At 34.6% G+C, this 19,984-nt stretch overlaps 1 protein-coding gene across 2 annotated transcripts in view; it reads right to left on the reverse strand.

Moving 5' to 3' along the window:
* Positions 1 to 19,984, reverse strand: part of NAA35 (N-alpha-acetyltransferase 35, NatC auxiliary subunit) — a 93,567-nt gene that overhangs the window by 20,502 nt on the left and 53,081 nt on the right. For both annotated transcript variants that reach the window (XM_069474066.1, XM_069474067.1), the window contains exons 12-14: positions 13,357 to 13,535; positions 7,874 to 7,933; positions 3,845 to 3,951 (exon numbers count right to left, since the gene is read on the reverse strand). In XM_069474066.1, the coding sequence (XP_069330167.1) occupies positions 3,845 to 3,951; positions 7,874 to 7,933; positions 13,357 to 13,535 (346 nt within the window). The remainder of the gene's footprint in view (positions 1 to 3,844; positions 3,952 to 7,873; positions 7,934 to 13,356; positions 13,536 to 19,984) is intronic.

Raw genomic sequence — 19,984 nt, forward strand, 5'->3', positions numbered from 1 at the left:
CATGCTCGTGGATTGGAAGAATCAACATTGTTAAAATGTCTATACTATCCAAAGTGATCAACAGATTCAATGCAATCCCTATTAAATTACCAACATCATTTTTCACAGATATAGAAAAAATAATTTTACGCTTTGTATGGAACCAGAGAAGACCCCGTTTAGCAAAAGCAATTTTAAGCAACAAAAACAAAATGGGAGGTATTAATTTGCCAGACTTCATACTACAAGGCTGTGATTATTAAAACTGCCTGGTATTGGCACAAGTGCAGGGACACAGACCAGTGGAACAGAACAGAAAATCCAAATATAAAACCATCCTCATATAGCCATCTAATCTTTGACAAAGCAGACAAAAACATACTCTGGGGAAAAGGATCCTTATTCAATAAATGGTGCTGGGAAAATTGGATAGCCACATGTAGAAGACTAAAACAGGACCCAAAGCTTTCACCTCTCACAAAAACCAAATCACGGTGGATAACAGACTTAAACCTTAGGTGTGAAACTATTAGAATTCTAGAAGAAAATGTAGGAAAGACTCTTACAGACATTGGCCTAGGCAAAGAATTTATGAAGAAGACCCCTAAGGCAATCACAGCAACAACAAAAATAAATGAATGGGACCTGATTAAATTAAAAAGCTTCTGCACAGCCAAAGAAACAGTCACAAGAATAAACAGACAACCTACAGAATGGGAAAAAAATTTTCGCATACTACACATCAGATAAAGGACTGATAACAAGAATCTATTTAGAACTCAGGAAAATCAGTAAGAAAAAATCGAACAACCCTATCAAAAAGTGGGCAAAGGACATGAATAGAAATCCACAACTTTTTGAGTGCCAACATGAGATAGTGACACCTTTGCTTTCTGGTAGTTCAGTGTATTGAAACTGTTTCATGCACAAAATTGTTATAAATATTGTATAAAATTACTTCAGGCTTTGTGTATAAAAATGCCTACAAAACATAAATGAATTTCATGGTTAGACATAGGTCTCATCCCAGAGATATCTCATTATGTATATACAAATATTCCAAAATCCAAAACACTTCCAATGCAAAGCATTTTGGGTAAGTTATATTTTATTATGAAATATTTGGGAACCATAGTTAGATCTACCATAAGTAATTTGGGACAGAAAACCATCATGTGTCTTTTTTTTTTTTTTTTACCTACTATTTTTTTCTTTTTTCTTTTGTTTTTTTTTTGAGACAGAGGCTCACTCTATTGCCTGGGTTAGTGCCGTGGCGTCAGCCTAGCTTACAGCAACCTCAAACTCCTGGGCTCAAGAGATCCTCCTGCCACAGCCTCCCCAGTAAGTGGGACTACAGGTATGCACCACCATTCCCGGCTAAGTTACTTCTCTTGCTCTTGCTGAGGCTGGTCTCAAACTCCTGACCTCAAGTGATCCTCCCGCCTTGGCCTCCCAGAGTGCTAGGATTACAGGTGTGAGCCATCACGCCCGGCCCACCATGGGTCTTTGAGTGGAAAAAAGATAAAGAACTTTAAAATTAAAATGCATTCTTTAAATTAAAAAAATTTAAAAGGCAATTAACAAGTAATTTAAGAGTTCATGATAAAAACAGCCTGATGAGCTGGGTGCAGTGGCATATGCCTACAGTCCTAGCTACAGGAATACTGAGATATGAGGATCACTTGAGCCCAGGAATTCAAGACCAGCCTGGCAACACAGTGAGATCCCAGTCTCACACACACACACACACACACACACACACACACACGAACAGCAACAAAAAGAATAGCCTGATGTATGTGATCCCATTTATATACTTATATATACATGTGTATCTTTATACACAAAGATATCTAACACGGTCATCAAAATGTAGCTATCTCAGAGGTAAGATCTCAGGTAATTTTTTTTTTTTTTTTTTTTTTACTATTTTTCACATACTTTTCTGCACTGGTTGAAATTTCAATTGTGATCATATATTATTTATATAATCAGCCTTTAAAAAAAAGGCAACTTAGTTACCTTTTTTCTTTTCTTCCCCTAGTGAATCATATATCATTTTCTATTAATTTTATCTCTGAAATCATTCTCAAATCTGTCCTCTCCTTTATATTCCCAGAGTTTAATCCTTCATCACCTCTAACCTGTACAACTCAATCAGCCTAATTAAACGCTTTGCTTCCATTATCAATCCTTCTCATTACCGGTTTGCTTCCTATTAAAAAATACACACCCAATTATGCCAATTCTCTCCTAAAACACTTACGTAGCTCCTCACTGACCACAAAATAAAGACAAAACCTTACCAAAGCATTCAAGACTCTCCCCAGTCTCATCCTCAACTATCTTGCCATCAAACTCTCATTTGTTTGTTTATTCATTCAACAAATATTTATTATGTGCTTACTAGCATCTGTGATACATCACTCAAAACATACAGCTGTTGTTATAAAACGGCCAAAATTACCTGCCCTGACCTTGTGGAGTTTATATTCTAATTGAGGGGATGAGGAGAGTGGAAGATTGAAAATAAACACAATAAAGAAAATTATATCCTATGTAAGAAGATAATTGTTTTGGGAGAGAGAAATGGAGTGCTGGTGGGAGTAGGGGTTGCAATTTTTAAACAGGGTGGCCAGGGTACCTCTCATTGAGGTGACCCTGAAAAGACTTGAAGATGGTGACGTAGTCAGCCCTGGGGGTGTGTGAGGAAAATGCCCACTATCCTCCACACCGTGTGTAAAGACCCTAAGGTGAGGTCTTTACACAGCATATTCCATGAATAGCAAGGAGACCTGTGTGACTAAAGCAAAGGAGGTGAGGGCAAGAGCAGTAAGAGATGAGGTCAGAAAGGTGACAGGATAGGTGTCTAGACCAGAACACAGTGAGCCTCGAAGGCTCAATCACAAGGACTTTGGCTTTTACTGTGAATCGAATGGGGAATGGAACCAACACTGAGAAAGCCTGGTTATTTACATCCTCCCAGGGATAGTCCTTATGGGACAGGCATATGCGTAATTTCTCAAGCTCCCTGTTCCTGATAAGAACTACTCTGAAGTGTAACCTACACTGTTCTCCAGAGCTCTCCTACAGGACTGAACCAAAGTTACTTTCTGTGGAGTGCACCTTAGCGTGGCTTTCTTCCTTTTCATGTCCTGCTTGCCCAAAACCTCACTGGTTTTTCCTGGGAACACTTTCTAAATATGTTTATATGAATCTTGGTCTCAGGGTCTGCTTCCAACCTAAGACAGGAAGCAACCAGAGTTTTACATGAGCTGTGGCAAGATTTATTTTCAACAAATTGTTGGTAAGAACACTGGACTACTAACTGTTCTTAAAATGCATTTCATGTTCTCATGTCTGCACGTGTGCTGGGTTTTTTGCTAAGAAATAATGACTCCTTTCTTCCCTCCCCACTGGAAAAGCCTAACTTATTTCTCAAAATGCCAACTCAAATGATGATTCTTTCTACAAGCAATACTTTTCGGCTACTTAGGGCAGCATGTTTTCAGGGCAGTGCCTCTACCAGAGCATAGTTTAAGGATCAATTATCTGCATTTTTTATTTTTATCTAAACTTCAGAAGCCAAAGTGCCTAACATAGTGCTTTGCACAAAGTAGGGTCCAAGACAAGTTACTGAATTTCTGCTAACAACCGTTCTGTTTTCTGTCTCATACTGGATCTAATGCCAACCTTAATTTCTAATCTAAATAATATGTGGCAGAGATCAATTTAACATGATCAAGTTATTTTTTATATCGAGACTTGATCTTAAACAATTTTTATACTTTGGCTATAAAGAAGGACTACAGAGAAGGTGGGCATTTAAAGAAACACACACTATAAGATGTGTTACAATACTTACTTGGGAGAGAGCACCGGAGGACTTACAAAAGATCGAAGCGCATCTTTCACCATGTCTTGCATGAGATGAGTTCCAAAGACCTTTTTGTTATCCACCAGGAAAGTGGTCTTAAAACAAATGTAATATATTAGTAACACTGTCACACAGAGTTGTCACTACTATGACATGAGTGTACTTCTTATAAATACTACAGGCAACACAAGTGATTAAAATACAGAAAGTTGGTGGAAATTTTTAAAAATCACTGATTCCAGAATGGGTGCTACCTATTAATCCTTATTTAAGGTATATTCTGATATGGAAGAATAAAAAATGTGTAGAAATAAAAATCTCCAAAGTTAAGAGTAGTAATATGGAACTGAACTAATCAAGATGAACTGACTAATCTGATTATATCAAAGGAGCTAATATATAAGAGCTTCATAGATTATAAAATATTAAAATGGCTATAAATATTAAGTTATTTGATAATATTTGTCTCTAATGAATCTTTTGTAATACATACAAACTTTGTGGAAATGTAAAAAATATATTTAAAATAAGAGTCTGCACCTAGCAACTTCAGGATGCCTTTAAAAAAATTAAATAACAGTCTAAACTCAGTAATTTGCATTTTAATTTCTTCCCCTTAACAACTCTAGTAATTTTAATATTTAATATATCATACCTTACTGATTTCCTAATGCTCAGATTTTAAATATTTTTAATTTACATACAGTAAAATTCACATTTTTTTTTTTAAACAGTTCTATGTTTCTGACAAATGAAAGTTGTTTAACCAGCACCACCATCAAGATACAGGACAACAGCATCACCCCAAAAACATTCTCTCATGTGATCCCTTTGTAATCAAGCCTTCTCCCTCACCCAAATCCCTGACAACATATCTATTGGATCTATTATTGAACTGTATTTTGCCATTTCTAAAATATCATCATCAAAATGAAATCATACAGCCTCTGAGTCTAGCTTTTCACCCAGCATAATGCAGTTGAGTTCTTCTGCATTGTTAGTTGTATCTATACTTTGTTTCTGAGCCACTGTGCACATGTACCACACAGTATGTTTATCCTTTCACCAGTTCAAGACATTTGGGTTGTCTCAGGTTTTGATGATCATTAGCAAAACAGCTCTAAACGCTTGCACAGAAGTGTCTAGAATATCAGATTTCACTTCTCTTAGGCAATCAACTAGGAGTGTGATTTGTATGTTTAATTTTATAAGAATCCGCCAGAGCGTCTCAACCATTTCACAGTTCCATCACCAGTACATCCCCACCAGCACTTGGTACTGTCAGATTTCTTAAAAAAGATATTCTGAAAGGTAGTAGTTCATTGTAGTTTAATTTGCATTTCCCTAATATTAACTATGTTGAATACCCTTTCATATTGAATTTCAATTTTTTTGCCCATTTTAAAAATTGGGTTGTATATTTTCTTATTATAAAGTTTATAGAGCTCTTTATGTGGTCTAGATATAAGTTCTTTGTCAGACATATGATTTGCAAATATTTTCTCCAACTTTGTAGCATCTCTTCATTTTCTTCACAGTGTCTTTCCCAGAATAAAAGTTTTAAATGTATCAATTTATCATTTTTTTTAATAAACTGTGCTTTTGATGTCAGACCTGAGAACTCTCTTCATTCCCTAAGATTACAAAGATTTTCTCCTATCCTTTCTTCCAAAAGTTTTATAATTTCAGATTTTATATTTAGGTTCATGATGCATTCTGCATCAGTTTTTTTCATATGCCTGTCCAATTATTCCAGTACCATTTGTTGAAAGACTTATCATTTCTTCACTAATTTGCCTTTGTACCTTTGTAAAAAATTAATTGACTATATTATTGATCAATTACTTGAATACAGTCAATAATTATACCAATTTTTTTAAAAAAGAACTTTTCTGGACTTTCCCCTCGGTTCCCACTGATTCATGTAGCCATCATTTTGCCAGTATCACACAAAAGGTAGTGTGAGTTCTCCAACTTTATTCCCTTTTTTTCCCACCCAAATCATTTTAGCTGTACTAGTTCCTTTGCCTTTCCATATAAATTTTAGAATCAGATTGTTGACAAGCTATGAAAATTCTTGCTGTGATTTTGACTAAGACTGCTGTGAATCTGTAGATTGATTTGCAGAGAACATTTTAAAAAAAATCAATTCTTCCAATCCATGAACAAGGTATATCTCTCCATTTATTTAGGTCTTACTTTGATTTCTTTCATCAGTACTTTGCAGTTTTTCAGCATGCAGGTCCTACACACAAGTTGTTAGATTTATATCTAAGTATTCCATTTTTTGATGTTGTAAATAGTTTTGCTTTTAAAATTTTGATTTCCCACTGTTCATTGCAAGTATATAGAAATACAACTGCTTTTTGTATATTGATTTCATATTCTGTGATCTCATTAAACTTACCCATCAGCTCTAGGAATTTCTTTGTATATTCCTTGGGATTCTACATAAAATCATGGCATCTGTAAACAGACAATATTATATCTTCCTTTCTAATCTGTATGCCTTTTATTTCTTTTTCCTGCATTATTGTGCTAAAGATTTCCAATGTTGAGTAAGAATGGAGAATTGTAAGCAGATATCCTTGCTTTCTTCCCAATCTTAGGAGGAAAATATTTAGTCTTTCAGCATTAAGTGTGATGTTAGCTGTGGGTTTTTTGTATATGCCCTTTATTAGGTTAAGGAAGTTCTCTTCTATTCCCAGTTTTGCTGAGAGTTTTAATCAGGAGTGGAAGCTGAATTTTGTCAAATGCTTTTCCTGAATCAATTGAGACTTTAGATTGTAAAGTGAATTACACTGACTGATTTTTAAATGTTGAACATGCCTTGCATTCCTGGGATAAATCCCACTTGGTCATGGTGTATTACTTCTTTTTATATATCGCTGAATTCAATTTGCTAATACTTTATGGAAGATTTTTATGTCTGTGTTCATAAGGGATATTGGTCTATAGTTTTGTGTTTATGTGTCAGTTTGGTTTTGGTATTGCGTTAATATTGGCCTCATATAATGAGTGTTCTTGCCTCTTATATTTTCTGGAAGAGATTACATAGAACTGGCCTGGAGTTTTTTTTTTTGTTAGGAGGTTTTTAACTCTAAGTTCAATTTAATGGATATGGGATTATTCAAATTATCTATTTCTTCTTAAGTGAGTTTGGTAATTTGTGTCTTTTAAGGAATTAGTACATTTTATCTAAGTTTCTCAATTTATGGACATAGAGTTATCCATAATATTCCCATATTATTCTTTTAATATATACAGGGATCTGTAGTGATATCACCTCTTTCATTCTTGACATTAGTCATTTCTATCTTCTTTTTCTTATTCTGTCTCACTAGAGGTTCATCAACCTTACGGACATTTTCAAAGAACAAGCTTTTGGTTGCACTGATTTTCTCTACTGTTTTTCTGCTTAGTATTTTACTAGTTTCTGCTCTTATCTTCATTATTTCCTTCCTTCTTCATGCTTTGATTTGCTCTGCTTTTTCTAGTTTCTTCAAGTGGTAGCTTAAATTACTAATTTCAGAACTTTCTTCAATATAAACATTTAATGTTACAAATTTCCTCTAAGCATTGTTTTAGTTGTATCTCACAGATTTTGATATATATTCCTTTTCATTCAGTTCAAAGTATTTTTTAATTTCCCTGAAGACTTCATCTTTGACCCATAGGTACTTAGAAGAGTGCTATTTAATTTCCAAATATTTAGAGATTTTCCCAGATATCTTTCTTTTACTAATTACTAGTTTAATTCTAAAATGGTCAGAAAGATGCTTTGTATGATTTCAACTGTTTTAAAATTATTAACATTTGTTTTTTGGCCCAGGATATGATCTTGATGAATGTCTAACACTCAAAGTCAATACTTCAAAATTAAAAAATATTCCACTAACTGTGGAATATGGAATATCCTTTAAAAGCATCTACCTTTTGTTCCATCAACCAATAAAAACAGTGTCAGTACACATACAATCTAATGTTTAAAGTATTTTGATACTAAGCGGAACTTACTTGTAACAGAGATCTTGAAAGAACACATGGTGATTGTTCACTAAATTCACAGAAAAAATCCTAATAGATATAGAAAGAAAAAGCCATGTCATTAACAGATTAAATAAAAACTAAAAACGTCTGCATATAGAGTGTAATTTTTACTAGAACTTCTGGAAATGATATATTACCACAGTTAAAATTTTAACAAATAGTTAAAAGGTCATTTCTACAGAAACTGTTTAATTTTTCTTAAAGATAGGTATCTGGTTTTGGGAACCCCTATGGTATTGCCATAGGCTGATAGTAAGAGAATAAAAGATATGGAACTTATAGACTGCTCTTCTGGTAAGAGAGACAGGTATTGCCCAGATGACTATCACTGTGGAAAACATCCCTAGACAGGCAGTACATTTTCCCACTGAGCCCTCAATTTCAGCCTAAGGATCCTCCTGAGTACAATATTCATGAACAACTCAAAGCTGGTATTCAAGATGAACCTATCCAGCACCCCAATTCCATCCAAGAAAGAAAATACTACTTGCTATTTATGCTCAATTCTAATGCACTATGATAATAAAACAAATGTGTAAGAATTATTATTCTAGGGTTTATATGATCATCCTATACTTGCTAGCCAAGCTCCTGGCTCACATTTCTCATCCCCTTTCACCTATATTATTCTATTAGCCTACTAACGTAAGACTTTCATTTGCATCATTTCACTTCTGTGCTAAAGAACAATGGTTCCACAATCTAATCACAACTAAACAACATTTGGGTTTTTGCAATTTTTGTTACCCATACCTACTCATCCAAATTCTCAATTCATAACTCAACATGCAGCCACTGCTCCACTTAGAATGCCCTTCTTATTGACCTGATAGTCTATAATTAACCGCTCACACTCCCAGAAAAGTCCCTTCTCCTAAATTTTCATTATCAAAATCCTCATTTCTCAAGACTCAAATCAAATTCCAACTCTTAGGCTGTACTTTCTTATTCCAATTCCCTTTTTCTAATATCCTGTTGCAGTTACAGACACCTTAGGTATTAGTTTCATTTAACTAGAGGGGGTAAGATGGAAAAACGGAACCTTTTATACTTTTTCTAAATATCATTACCAATTACTCACCTACATGTCATTTCATATTTCCCTTGTAAATGTTGGAGAAATATCAATTACATCCTTTTACATACGAATCTAGTTGTAAATTATTAATCTGATCCACATATTGTAAATAAAATTCCAAAATTTAGGCATTTTGATACCTGTGAAAACTTGTATTCATGATAATCCCCATCAAGGGTATGTCCAAAACAGCAGTCACTCATTATTATTATGTTATTTATTTATTAATTAGAGGCCAGGTCTCACTCTGTCACCCAGGCTGAGTGCAGTGGAGCTATAATGGTTCACTGTAACTTCCAACTCCTGGACTCAAGCAATCCTCCTGTCTCAGACTTACAAGTAGATAGGACTACAGATGTGTGCTACCACACTTGACTAATTTTAAAATTTTTTGTAGAGATGGAGTCTCACTATATTGTCCAGGCAGGTCTCAAATTCCTGGCTTCAAGCAATCCTCCTGCCTTGGCCTCCCAAAGTGCTGGGATTACAGGTGTGAGCCACCATGTCCAGCCAGCTTAACACAGGATTAAGAGTTTTACTGTAGGCTGAGTGAGGAGAGCAGTGGATCAAGAAGCAGTGACTGGGCTCAAGCTCTATCCAGGAAAATATAAGAGGTGCTAGGATCACTGCCGTTTCTTATTATTGAGTATTTGTATACATATACCAAATTTTAATAATCCACTCATGAACTGATGGGCACTTGGGTTGTTTCCACATCCTTGCAATGGTGAACTGTGCTGCCATAAACATTCGGGTGCAGATGTCTTTATTACAGAAGGTCTTTTGCTCTTTTGGGTAGATGCCTAATAGTGCTATTGCTGGATCAAATGGTATTTCTATTTTTAGCTATTTGAGGTATCTCCAAATTTTTTTCCACAGAGGTTGCACTAATTTGCAGTCCCACCAGCAGTGTAAGAGTGTTCCTGTCTCTCCACATCCTCGCCAGCATTTGTTGTTTTGGGATTTTTTGATAGAGGCCAATCTCACTGGGGTTAGGTGATATCTCATTGTGGTTTTGATTTGCATTTCTCTAATGATTGGAGATGTTGCACATCACAAGATCGGAAGAATAGGCTCCACATGTACTCGCCATCAAATTGGCACTGACTGATGGTGCTCACATGGTAGCAATATTCTCCAAGGATTAGGGGGTTGGGGGGGGTGGTAAACTCACAACTAATGGATGCGGTGAGCATTGCAGAGGGCCTCTAATCCTCACTTGGGTGAGGCACAGACATAAAATGTAACCAAAATGTTTGTACCTTTATAACATCCTGAAATAAAAAAATAATAAAATAATAAAAAAAAAACCTTAAAAAAAAAAAAGTAGTGACTGGTTACAGAGGGGACCACAGAACTACAGGACCAGGAACAGCTATGAATATAGATCAGATTCAAGGAAATAATCAGGAACCAACAGTAAAAACTGAGTAAGAATGTAGAGTAGAAGAAAGAGAAAAGAATGGGATATATAGTCAAAGAGCCAAATGGTTATTTATATGAACAGGTAGGAGATCAGTCACAAAGTTGTTCTGTAATTCATTTAAAAATGAGAACCTACTAAATATACAGTCAAGGAAAACAGATTAAAGATACCAGCTCCAAGAAAATTTTGATGCAAAAGGATTGATTAATACTAACAGTTTCAGATATGCTCTGTGTTATACAGAGAGCTAAACACAGGGTTAACAGGTAGAGTCAGAAAAGATGGAAATACTTAACTGGCAGTAGGTGGGCAAGATTTTGACAACTCTCTCTTGTTCTCTCTTTGCTTTGGCCTGCGATACTTGATAAACGAATGAAACAACAACACAAGAAAGCCCTTTTCCTTTAATATTCTCAACACTTTTATTAATGTACATTAAAGAAACAACATGGTACCAGAGTAAAAAGGCCTCCTGGAACTACTGCTCAGTCTTCTTATGCACAAGGCAAAAGTACTGATGTGGGTGAAAGGCAAAAAGCATCTATCAGAAGTCTATGATTCTGCCCCTTCAAAGGCTATCAAAACCACCCCCCATTTCTCAATCCTAAGTCAGCTGTAAGGGAGCTAAAAAATCAGAAAAAAAAACCTACTCAGACATCTATGTGATCAAGTTCTTTGATATCCTACAGCTTGCTGAGAAACGTTCAAAGGATCACTGACAATGCCTCCGCTACCTACCCTGGTTAGAACCAATGTAAGTCTCCTGAGGTATCTGGAATGGGCCATAGTCTCCTTAGAGGGCTTGGTGAAAGTGACTGGCATAATGGCAGACAACTTAGCCTTCCATATCAGGAGCCCATCAAGACCCAGGTCAGCCCCATTGCTTGTTTTATTTATTTAAGAAAAAAAAAAAAAAGTCCATTTGTCTACTAAGAATAGAACTGGTAAAACAACAATATATATTAAGAACCCTATGGGATATGAAAGAATAAAACAGGCTGTTCACACTTAAAGACTTTACAATTAATCAGGTGAACACAAATCTATATCCATGTGACAATTATCATCAGAAAAGTAGATGTGGCAGAAAAGAATAAGAAAACCTCTGTAGTTCGACTCTGATGTTTCACCAAAAAAAAAAAAAAAAAAAAGAAAAATAGAAAATCTCTATTTTAATTTCCAATATGCCATTATGGTCACAAGTCCTTTGAACCTTACTTTGTTTAGCTGTAAGATGGATTGTAAAATAACAGATTTATGTCTACGTAATCTTTCCTACCTTTAAAATGCTATGATTCTTATGATGGAATAAGAGCAAACTACTAAAAAGAAAGCAAACACAAAAGAAAGTAATAAAGGCATAATCAGTGAAAGTTTCACTAAGGAATGAAGATTTAAGCTGGGCATTAATGACAAAGAATTAATGGAAGGGAAGAAAAGGGTATTTTAAGAAAGAGCATAAACAAAAGCACAAATCTTTACTGACCATCAACTATAGCCCAGAGACTGCTGCTAAATGCTAGGAATATAAACTAGATATTCTGGGATCTCAGGGAACACAGGTACAGGGGCAACCTGCAACCAGAAAGGAAGACTTCACAGAGGAATGATCCAGAGGAAGCAGTTACATATCTGAGCGTGCACGCTAACAACAAATGCTTATCTACGCAGTTAGGCAACACACATTAGCATACTTACTAAGAACAGTAATATTTTGCATATTATTTACCCTCCTACTAACCTTATATATGTCACTATAACCTTACCAATTAAAAACCTCAATCCCTGAATATATTAGTATTCCCAAAATAAGTCTTGTTCCTCTATATTTTAATATATAAAAGGGATTGATCCAAAATATGGTAGCTTCAAAATGTGCATGCTCTTTTACCCAGCAACTTCCTTTTTCAGAATTTGTCCTAAGGGGGAAGGAAACACATGGCATAAGGATTTACCTACAAATGTGTTCATCTTAAGTATTGTTTGTAACAGTGAAACACTGAAAATGACCTAAATATAATTTAATATGAATAAACTGGAAAAACGTGTAATATATGCTGATAATGGAACACCATACAGCCATTAAAATAACATCAAAATGTATATTTGTTGACATGAAAGATGTCCATCATACAGAGATTAGGAAAAAAAAAAAAGGTTACCAAACACCATGATATCATTTTTATATGTAAAAATCCTTATATACATACTTACATATATGTATGTGTATTTGTACAAAAGGTTTTGAAAACAGAATGCAGAGTTCAAACTCCATTCTTAAAACTTGGGTAAATCATCTAACCTCTCTAAAATTTAACTTTTTAATCTCTAAAATGAATAGTATAAAATCCTTGAAGATTAAATAGAATGCATAGATGTATGTATATACCACTTAATCTTCTAGCTATCAAAGAAAATGGGTAAGCAGTATTATTATTAATAGGTGATCTGTTAAGTAAGATCACCCTTGGGATAGCCAGTGTCCAAAAAGTGATCAGCTACTCTGTTATTAAACTAAAGTGACTCCATAAATATGTATAATTATTCTGTACCAATTAAAAAGGAAATAGGCCAGGTGCGGTGGCTCACGCCTGTAATCCTAGCACTCTGGGAGGCTGAGGCAGGAAGATCGCTCGAGGTCAGGAGTTTGAGACCAGCCTGAGCAAGAGCAAGACCCCGTCTCTACTAAAAATAGAAACAAATTATCTGGACAACTAAAAAATATATACATATAAAGTTAGCCGGACATGGTGACGCATGCCTGTAGTCTCAGCTACTCGGGAGGCTGAGGCAGAAGGATTGCTTGAGCCCAGGAGTTTGAGGTTGCTGTGAGCTAGGCTGATGCCATGGCACTTTAGCCAGGGTAACAGAGCAAGACTCTGTCTCAAAAAAAAAAAGAAAAGAAACAAACCAAAGTAATATTCCAGAATAGAGATTTGTACTTACCAGTATACAATGTAAATTTGTTAAATTCACAACCTCACAGACAGTTTTTATTCTATCTATTAATCTGGCAAAATAATTGACCATTTCTTCCCTTTTAATTATTTTCGCATATCGAGGGAAAGTTGGTGGAAGTAGTCTCTGGTTAACAAGGGGCTCAAAACCCATCATAATTGGATGATCTAAAAAGAAAAAAAAAGTTAAGATTTTTCAAAGTTTCTCTTAATTTTAAACCACAAATGCTATTAATATAAAAAGAAAAATGCAAGTTTTAAAAGCCTTTCCAAATTCTAATCACAAGATCCTATAAATGGATTTCATAATTTACAATTAATGTATCTGTATGTACATTTTTTAAAAAGGAAATAAGCAGATTTAGTAACCTAAAATTGTACTTTCTACCTACATGGTGGTGGTAGTGGAGATGGAGGCAGTTTTCTCCCACAAAATCACAAGAATGGGATAAAATGGGGTCAACATATTCTCTCAAAAAAGAGGAAATGCTATATTAACCATGAAATTATGAAAAAAAAGTAAAATGGGAACACAAATAATGTAAACTTCTCTTCCCCTCAATTACTGAACAACACAATCAATTCAAACTTAGCTATGTAATAATCTAGAATAGCAGAGCAGCACAGCCCTCAGTCCGTGATGAGTCCGGAACATATTTAGTTCAGAGTTGTGATTACAGAAACCCACGATGTTTTACAGAAAATGTTACAAGAGACCTAAGGGTGAATTCCTCTTTCCCATTCTCTGTCCAATGGTGATGTCACTTTTCACAATAGTGCAAAACTCCAAACCAAGTCTTTCTCAATTGGAGATCTAAAATGAGAAAGTGTACCCCTGAAATGAGTCGTGATTAAGAATTTCAGATTCAAAGTTCTGCTGGTCTACAAATAGGTTATAACCTAAGAAAAAATATAGTTTCAGATGTCAATGAAAGATAAAATTAAACAGGTGTCATTATTAAGAATGAAAAGAATGACAATCAAATTATAATAAAATCACTGAGATATACACCATAATTGTTCTTTAGGATTATGTAAATAAAGATGTTCCACAGGGTTCTTGGTCTTCTTCCTTTTCTCCTTATTAAGTTCTGCCTAAGTAGCAGGTTGAAGTTACTTATTTTAATACAAATTCCAATTCAATTAATGATTCCCAAACTAAAATCTTTGGCTCACAATCTTTATTCTTAGTTCCAAACCTATGATTTCAAACTGCATAATAATGTTTCTACCTTGGTATGCCATATCACCTCAAAAGGCACATGTCCAAAAACCAGCTTTATCTTTCCCCTCTCACATTGCTTCTCCTCTTAAATTCCCCTTCTCATTAAAATGACCCATTATCCTTACAACTGCTTAAGCTAGAACTCTCTCCTCTCACCCATCATTGCTTTATGTAATCAATCAGTAAGTCTTAAGGATTCTAATTCCTAATGTTCACTGAATCTGTCCTTCCTCTCATTCCTACTACCATAGCAATAGCCTAACTGTATTGACTCCTCTCTCATTAAATTAATCCTGTGTATTGCCACTTTGACTGTTTTATCTAAAACACAGCCTGACTTCATTTTGCTAATTCAAAAATTTTGTTGACTCTCTAGTACACACAGTATAGGTAGGACAGTGGAAGGTGCTTCACAATTTTCTGCCACTCCTACAGAAAAAATTTTGTGCTCCAGTGGAAAACTATGCATTGTCAGATTGATTCTACAGGAACTATTTTACAAATCTACAAATTGTCGGTAACTGACAGACTGCTAAATTTTTCATTTAAACAAGTTATAACATCTCATTGACTAAGTTTAACAAAATCCTTAACATTTTTATAGCTGTATGAGAGTCACAGTTTTACCTTTTTCTGAAAATCGTCTTTTAACACTCCCTATTCCCTAAGCACCATAAGCTGTAAGCAAGCACAATGATTCACAAATGTCACATTCTCCATGCTTTACTTTTACACGAACTATTTTCTCTACCTGTAAAACCTACTCCTTATTCTTAGCCTGGTAAACTCGACACAGCTTGAATGCTCTCTCCTCAGTCCTCCCCTAGTATTTTGTACATACACTGCCCCTGTGTTGGGCTATGTCACTTGCCCCTCTCTCTGAGCTCTTTTGAAAGCAGGAACTTGGTTTCATTTAGAACTAACATAAAAGTAGTAGTGCTAATGCTATTACCATACCAATATGGGTACATTTTGGCCTTTTATGATAAATGCACAGAACCCAGATGCTTAAATAGTACATTACTCTTATTTTCCCTCAAAGTATTCTAACATGCATATAAAATTATTATCCAGGAATACTTTTATTCTTAATATATACATTTTTAGGCCTTATACCACAAGTAGAAAATTAAATGGATAATAGCCATTCATGAAAAGCTTCATTACCAGGGAAAGAAGTAAATATTAACGGGAAATGAATATGTTCTGTACTACCTTCATTTTTATAGAAATTAAAAAGTGCAATATAAAACAACATTAATGTCTAAAACTAATTCAGCTGTTCAGAACATTGCAGAGTGTTTACCAGTTATCTCTGACCTATTCTCACTAGGTGCCAGTAGCATCCTTTATGTTAAAACCCTTATTGTGAAAATTGAATACATATCCAGACATTGTCAAATGTCCCTGGGAAGCCCCAGTTGAGAAAGACTGGTCTAGACAAATACAATAAACAATTATAATTCAGTATGGATAAGCCCAGTATGTAACAAGAACATCTAAGCCCTGGAAAAATTAGAAGAAAGACTTCCTAGAAGAAGTAAAGTCTAAAGAAAGACCTAAATGATGAGAAGTTAGTCATTCAAAGTATAAAATATTAGTCAGGACAAAGTTTTCCAAGCATATTAAAAGTTTAGAGGACAGAGAGTATAACTCCTTTTCTTTTTTCCTTAGGGAGCTGCAATTTTCCAAGTCCTAACGTCTCCAAACAGAGCAAGTAAAAATAGATGCATACAAATAGACTGGAAACAAAGTTTCTATGTATAAATTAAGAAGATATCTGTATGCTCCTCTCCATTCTCAACATACATTTAAAATTTCTCCCTGCATTTTTCTGGACATTGCCCATGTTAATGGTTAATGGTCAAAGTGGTTCCTAATAGCTATTTTTCGAGTCCAATGCCTTAACCACTCAGCCATCACAGACACAACTAATAAGCTATTTTTAAATCTCAGCTGTTGTTGAATCTCAGGGACTTAGTAACCATACTATATAAGACATCATAAGTTGCTTGACTAGAAAAGAGGGTAAGAACCAAGATATAATAAAAGATCAAAGCTGTTATTCAGGATATAGACTAAAGTTGAGCAGGAAAGGGGCTAAAACCTAAGTAGGAGTTTGCATTTGGTTTCAAGGTAACAGAAACTATGAAAAGTGAAAAACTTTATCAGACCCAAACCCTTCCCAGAATAAACTGATCTAATATTTTCCCATTATTCTTCATATCTCTTCCACATTATTTATCTTAGACTGTTTTACCTGAATGGACTCTGATGTCCCTTACGAACTAAGCTCAGAAAGCAGTATCATTCACACCACTTCCTACCTAGCACGTACTCAATAAACTTTTCCTGAATTGAACTGGATACAGATCAGACAAGATAATTTCTAGGTTTCCTTCTGATTTTATAAGCCTGTAGGTATATAAAAATTATCTTGGTTTTCCTGTTAAAATACTTTATATATAAAATGCTAAAAATCACTCTTAGTACAAGAATGCCAAATAAGATTATCTTCCCCTCACACTAATACTCTTTTAAAAATAAAATAGTAAAAGTGTAACTATTGTTTCCAAAAACATTATGACACACTGGTTTAACACATTGACTGCCATGTGAGCTGTATTTAACTCAAGCTAGTTTTGACCCCAGGGCTGTGTAAAGCAAAACTCTGCAGTTGGTTCGTGAAAATCTTGTTGATGTTCCTATTGTAACAATTAATATTGACAATTGTAAAATCGTGGATTGCGAAGCACATAAGTCATGCACAGAAAACAATAAAAAGAAACAAATTAGAAAGGATTGTGTTGTTTTAATAAAATACCGTCGCCCCAGGGAAAAAAATTTTTTTTCTAGTGTAGCAGTCAATGTGTTAAAGTATATGAGTTATTCAAATTCCTGTTAGATCACTGGTCTTCATTACTAATAGCAAAAAAGTACTACCAACAGCACAAGGTCACTGGATAAAAGCTTTCCTTTTGATATATAATAGTAGTATACACTTTTGGGGTACATATGATAGTCTGATACATGTATACAATGTGCAATGATAAAATCAGGATAACTGGGATACCTTCATCTCAAATATTTATCTTTTCTTTGCATTGGGAACATTCTAATTCTTCTCTTCTAGTTATTTTGAAATACACAACAAATTATAAAGGATAGTTTCCCTAGTGTACTATCAAATAATAGAACTTACTCTTTCTAACTGTATTTTTGTACCCATTAACCAAGTTCTCTTCACCCTTCCCTCCCCCCACCAGGAGATAAAAGATAATAGATTTATAGTAGCAATGTGCTTTGGTTTTCCCGAGCAACGTAAGTTATTCTAAAAGTAAATTAGATGTCAAAATAAAGATCTGGAAATGTGTTAGAAGAGATAGACATTATGTAATATTTATTCAATACATCTCTCATAAGTTACAAAGGCAATTTATAGTTAGATTTATTAAAATAATGAATTTTGGCTGCTTAGAAGTTAGAAGGAATTCTGGCAGACAAAGAGGAAGCTGCTGAGGTTCAGGTATGTTTTTCTGCACTTCCTGGCTCTTTGATTTCCTTTTATAAAAAGTTGTAACATTATGCTAAGTGAAATAAGCAAGACACAAACAGACAAATAATATATGATTCCACTTATATAAGGGACCTAGAATAGTGAAATTCATAGAGACAAAGTAGAATAGTGGCTGCCGAGGATTGGGGAGGAGGAAATGGAGAGTCACTGTTTAACAGGTACAGAGTTTCAGTTAGGGAAGATGAAAAAGTTCTAGAGATGGATGGTGGTGATAGTTGCACAACATGTCTATGTATTTAATGTTAGTGAATTGAACATTTTAAATGGTAAAAGTGATAAATTTTACTTTATGTATATTTTATCACAGTTAAAAAATGTTATAAAACAATATTAAACCCCAACTGTCAGCCTCAATATTCTACTTGTCAGATGCAAATCTACATATTTTAACATTTTGAGTGTACATGTTTTAATAGGTAATACATACAAACAATTTTAAAAACTTTCAAGCACAAGAAAAGGGTATATAACAAAGGGTATACTCCTGTCCACTTATGGTCCCCAGTTTATTGCTTGAGAATTAACCACTACCAAAAGTTTCTTCTGTGGGTACATGTGTAGTGTATCCCTTTTCTAATTTTATTGAGGTATAATGGTCATATGATAAAATGCAAATGTTAAATATACAGTTCAACGTTTTGAAAAATACATACGACCATGTATCACAATCATGTAAGTATCACAATCAACATAAACATATCTACCACCCCAAAAGGTTTCTTGTGCTCTTTCCCAGTCAATCATTCCCCCATGCCCAGCAACCATGAACTTCCTGTCTCTATAGATTAGTCTTTCCTACTTTTAAACAAGAAATCATACGTTCATACTCTTTTATATCTGACTTCTTTTGCTCAACACGTTTCTATGATTTATCCAGTATGTTACATCTATCAGTGCTTCATTTCTTTTGATTGCTGGTAAGTATTTCATTGTATGGATATATCATCATTTTTCTATTCACATATCAAAACCATCAACATATTATTGATCTAATTTTTTGCTTTAAGGTGAACTTTTTTTTTCTTTGGACACAATCTCAAACTTACAGTTGAGTTGCAAGTGCAGTCAATACCAAAACACCCTCTATTATGTTCAATGTCATTCCTACAAAAAACAAACTCATACATAATCACAATACAACCATCAGAATTAGGAAAAATGATCAATTACCATCACCTAATCCTCAGACTTCATTCAAGTTTTACAAACTGTTCTTCATATTCATGTCAAAATCACAAAATCATTCTTACTCTCCTTTAACCTGAAACAGTTCTTGAGTCTTTCCTTGACTTTCATGATACTTACATCTTTGAAAACTAACAGACCAGTAATTCTGTATACTGCCTTTTAATGTGGGTTTGTTTCCTCATGATCAGATACAAACTATGAATATATCACAGAAGTGATGCTATATTGTCACCACATCTTATCAGCAAAGTGAAGATGTGACTCACTGTTAGTGATGTTAACTTTAATCCCTTGATTAAGGGGATGTCCAATAGGCCACTTCACTGTAGCTACTCTACCCCTTTCACCTTTGTAATTAATAAATATTTATGGGATTCAGGGGTCACCCACATAAATATGCTCATCACCATTAAACTGTCCATTCATTCATTTACTTACATCGTATGAGATGGCTTCCTCTTTTAGTCAACAAGTTATGATCTGTCAGAATTATTTACTTTGATATTCAAGTTTTCCCAAATTTGGCCTGTGTGAGTACCTCTCCAAGCTATTGTCTATGTCCAGTTGATATGTTCCTATCATTTTTTGAGTGTTCACTCACTTCTGGAATAAAATGTTCTAGGCTCA

The sequence above is a fragment of the Eulemur rufifrons genome, chromosome 7, assembly GCF_041146395.1.
Source record: "Eulemur rufifrons isolate Redbay chromosome 7, OSU_ERuf_1, whole genome shotgun sequence".
NCBI classification, from domain to species: domain Eukaryota; kingdom Metazoa; phylum Chordata; class Mammalia; order Primates; family Lemuridae; genus Eulemur; species Eulemur rufifrons.